Raw genomic sequence first — 4,393 nt, forward strand, 5'->3', positions numbered from 1 at the left:
CAGGAGCTGCTGGCCAGGTCATGCGGTGAAGTCCTGGGTGGCCAGGTTGAAGACATTGCTCTCCATGGACCGTGTCCACTCGCCCCAGCTCCTCCTGACCTCGGCCTGGACCTGCGCCAATGTCACGGGTGGGGCTGGCACTTGGGGACACCGGGCAGTGTCCAGCTGGGGACAGGAGTGGCCCTGAGGGAGCTGGGAGGGGGCAGAAAGAGGGGAGGACTGTCCCTGTGCCCAGGAGTGGCTTTGGGGCTCCCTTGGGGCGTCCTCGGGGCAGGAGGTGTGGGACCTGTCCCTGTGTCCCTTGGGGCTTTGGGGCTCCCTCCGGGTGTCCCTGGGGGTGGGGGGACCTGTCCCTGTGCCCAGGAGTGGCTCTGGGGCTCCCTCAGGGTGTCCCTGGAGGTGGGGGGACTGTCCCTGTGCCCAGGAGTGGCTTTGGGGCTCCCTTGGGGCGTCCTCGGGGCAGGAGGTGTGGGACCTGTCCCTGTGTCCCTTGGGGTTTTGGGGCTCCCTCCGGGTGTCCCTGGGGGTGGGGGGACCTGTCCCTGTGTCCCTTGGGGCTTTGGGGCTCCCTCAGGGTGTCCCTGGAGGTGGGGGGACCTGTCCCTGTGCCCCCTTGGGGCTTTGGGGCTCCCTCAGGGTGTCCCTGTGCCTGCTGCGGGGTCGGGGTGGGGATGCCCGCTCACCTCCCCGTTGAGGAAGCAGTAGAGCAGAGCCACCAGGAAGCCCTGGAGAGGACAGGAAGGGCCATTGTCACCTCCAGGAAGGGACTGGACCCCTCCAAGCTCCTCTGGAGCCTTCCCCGATCTCCTCCTGCCCCTCTGAGCCACCCCAGCACAGAGGAAACGGGCGCTGGGTACCCCAGGCCCTATCCCAGCTGTTCGGGGGCACCTTCTCCATAAAACCCCACATCCCGGGTGGGATTTCGGGTGGCACCACAGGGTTTTCCCTGCTCATCTCACCTGGTAGGAGCCCAGCACCAGCTCGAAGTAGAGCCGGGCGTCCAYGCCCACGTGCTCAGGGAACAGCGCAAACACCACGTAGTGCACCCCGAAGAGCGGGATCAGCAGCAGTGTGGACTTGGTCAACCTCCTGCGGGCAGGGAGCGGGGTCTGGGGGTCCTGMTGCCCCYGAGACCTCCCCAGGGTCACCTGTGAGACCTCCCCAGGGTCACCTGTGAGACCTCCCCAGGGTCACCTGTGAGACCTCTCTGAGGTTTCCTATGACACATCCCGAATGCCCCCCTGAGACTACCCCAACATCCCCCATGACACTTCCCCAATGCCCAGGGTCCCCCCTGAGACCTCCCAAAGGTCCCCTGTGAGATGTCCCCAATGTCCCCCATGGGACCCCAGGATTCCCCAGAGACCTCTCCAGGGTCCCCCATGACACCTCCTCAAGATTCCCCATGGGACCTCCCCAAGGTGCTCCCTGAGGTCACCTGTGACATCTCCCCAACATCTCTGACACGTCCCCAAGGTCCCCCCAAAACCTCCCCAAAGTCCCCATGGCACCTCCCCAGAGGCCCCTGTGAGACGTCCCCAAGGTCCCCTGTGACATCTCCCCAACATCCCCCCTGGGATGTCTCCAACGTCTCTGTGACACTCCACAGGGTCCCCCTGAAACCTCCCCGAGGCCACCTATGAGACCTCTCCAAGGCCACCTGTGATACCTCCCCAAAAGACCTCCCCAGGGTCCCCCCTGAGACATCCCCAAGATCCCCTGTGACACCTCCCCAATGTCCCCCATGGGATCTCCCCAAGGTCCCTCTGAGACCTCCCCAAGGAGGAGCAGACCCTCTCCTCCTTTCMTGGAGAACCTCCTTTGGGTGAGAACCAACCCCAAGCAGGTTCTCCATGGAAAGCAGGGCTTGGAGGCTYCAGGACTGTCCCCTGCGCTCCTCCAGGGAGGGTCCCTGGGTGGGGACAGCCCTGTCCCCGTACATGAACTGCTGCTTGTGGGTCCTGCTGAGCTCGGGGCAGCGGATCTTGTGCGCCAGCATCCTGGTGACGTTGAGGAAGATGAGGAAGTTCACCTGGACCAGAAGGCACAGCTCAGCCCCTGCCCAGGTGCCCCGGTCCCTGTGGGGTGGGGCTCTTAGGGGACACACTCACAAATATGGCCAGGAGGATGGGAGCCTTGATCAGCCACCAGGACGGGCTGGAGTAGTCATCCCAGCACCTGTGGGACAACAGGGACGGGATGGGGTGGGATGGGATGGGATGGGATGGGATGGGGTGGGATCCATAGGATAGGATGGAATCCATAGGACGGGATGAGATCCATAGGATGGGATGGGATGGGATCCATAGGATGGAATGGGATCCATAGGATGGGATGGAATCCATAGGATGGAATGGGATCCATGGGATGGGCTGGGATCCATGCCCACTCTAGCCCGCACAGGGACCCCTGTGGCCCTGCTTTCCCCCTGCCACCCCTTTGACCACCCTGTGCCTCCTTCACGCTCCCTTGCCACGGGACCCACCAAAAATGAGAAATAACATTTAAATATTTAAATGACGYCCTGGCCCTCCTGCGCTTCCCATGCCAAGGGTTCCTCCCTGAGGACCCGGACAGTGACACAAGGCTGAGGTGGCCGGGGGGAGGACAAGGGAGGCCGAGGTGGCCTGGGGGGAAGAAGGGACACCCACTCTCACCCGTGGTTGTCGTAGCGGAGCCTGGCGAGCACCCACAGCCCGACGGCGGCCATGGGGACACCTGCGGGGAGGGGACACAGGCAGGGAGGATCCCTCAGTGTGCACACAGCCCCTGTGCCACCCCACTCCCTCGTCCCCACAGGGTCGTTGTGGATGTGGCAGGAAGGGGACAGCCCTGCCACCTTCTCCAGATTCTAAAGGTGCTGGCGCCCATGGATGGTGCTGTGTCACCTCCTGCCACCCTCCTGTCCCCTCTCACCCCCAACCCCGCCTGGATGGGTGTCCCCAGCCCCAGGTGGGTATGGTAGAAGGGAAGGGTTGTCCTGGATCAGGCCACGCTGCCCCAGTAGCTCCGRGGGCTGGCAGTGACCACCAGGGACATACAGGGACATGCTGGAGTGGGGACATGCTGGGAGCAGCCTTGGGGACCTCTAGCCAGGGGGGTCTCAGGTCCGGCCATGGCCGTGGCCTGTCCAGGGATGTCCAGGGGTGTCTGGGGCTGTGTGGGGGTGACCAGGGGTGTCCAGGGATGTCCGGGGGTGTGCCAGGGCTGTACCAGGGGTGTCTGGGGCTATGCTGGGGGTGTCCAGGGTTGTTCTGGGGATGTCCGGGGATTTCCAGGGGTGTCCAGGGCTGTGCCAGGAGTGTCCAGGATTGTCCAGGGCTGTGCCAGGAGTGTCCAGGGGTATCTGGGGATGTGCCAGAGCTGCACCAGGGGTGTCCAGGGGTGTCTGGTGTGGGGGCCCAAGGCCATGCCAGGGGTGTCCAGGGGTGTCCAGGAATCTGCCGGGGGTGTCCAGGGCTGTCCGGGGCTGTCCAGGAGTGTCTGGGCCTGTGCCAGGGCTGTGTCTGGGTTGACCAGGGGTGTCCAGGGTTGTCCAGGGGTGTCCAGGGGTGTCTGGGAGTGTCCAGGGGTGTCCAGGCCATCCCCATGCCCACCCCAGCCGATGAGGACGTAGCCCCAGGTGTAGCTGTGCTCGCAGGTGAAGGTGAGCAGCAGCAGCGTCTGCAGGTACAGCCCCTCCACCAGCAGCCAGCAGAAGTTGGCCAGCACCGAGTACTGGAAGAAGGTGATGGCAGCTTTGCAGGTGACCTGCAAAAGGAGAGGGGACAGCTCAGGGGACACGGGGGATTGCCAGCTCAGAGGGTGCCAGAGTTCTGGGGACACAGAGAATTATCACCTCACAGCTCGGGGGGCACCTGAGTCCTGGGGACATGGGGGATTGTCACCCTACAGCTCAAGGGGCACCACAGCCTGTCCTGGGACACAGGGAATTGTCACCCTCAGCTCAGGGGGCACCTGACCCTGCTCTGGGGGTACAGGGCATTGTCACCCTCCCTGCACACCCCCTTGAGGACACCTGTGGTGACCTCTCAATGGTGACCTTGCAGTGGTGACTTTTCAGCAGTGACCCCCCAGTGCAGTCCCACAGACCCTGCCCCGGTCCCCCACGTCACCCGTGACAGGTTCTGCCCTGCCTGTGCCACACGGGTGGGTGAGCATGGGCTGGTGACCAGAGGCTGCTTTTGTAGGACCTTTAAAAACTGTCTGGGGTCACGCCCGTGGGGTTCATCTGCACTCAGGAGCTTCTGTTTTGGTTGGAAACTCCAAATCTGGGTGTGACCTGGTGCTGCTGGGGCAGAGCTGAGCTGGGGACAGCACTGGGGACAGCACTGGGGACACTCAGCCTGAGACCAGGGGAGCTGCGAGGGCAGAACAAGTTCTGTGCACACAG

At 63.7% G+C, this 4,393-nt stretch overlaps 1 protein-coding gene across 1 annotated transcript; it reads right to left on the bottom strand.

The window, feature by feature from the left end:
* Window positions 1–18: 18 nt before the first annotated feature.
* On the bottom strand, window positions 19–3,750 carry LOC130586143 (vasoactive intestinal polypeptide receptor 1-like; the record flags this gene model as incomplete). Its single annotated transcript, XM_057386858.1, has 7 exons — window positions 19–111; window positions 684–725; window positions 960–1,089; window positions 1,941–2,032; window positions 2,112–2,178; window positions 2,658–2,718; window positions 3,597–3,750. Coding segments are annotated over 7 exons (639 nt in total), but the record flags the coding sequence as incomplete, so codon positions are not given.
* Between the last annotated feature and the right edge of the window lie 643 nt (window positions 3,751–4,393).

This window comes from Malurus melanocephalus, unplaced genomic scaffold (assembly GCF_030028575.1).
Source record: "Malurus melanocephalus ecotype Western Australia unplaced genomic scaffold, MMel_1.1 scaffold_1078, whole genome shotgun sequence".
NCBI classification, from domain to species: Eukaryota; Metazoa; Chordata; class Aves; order Passeriformes; family Maluridae; genus Malurus; species Malurus melanocephalus.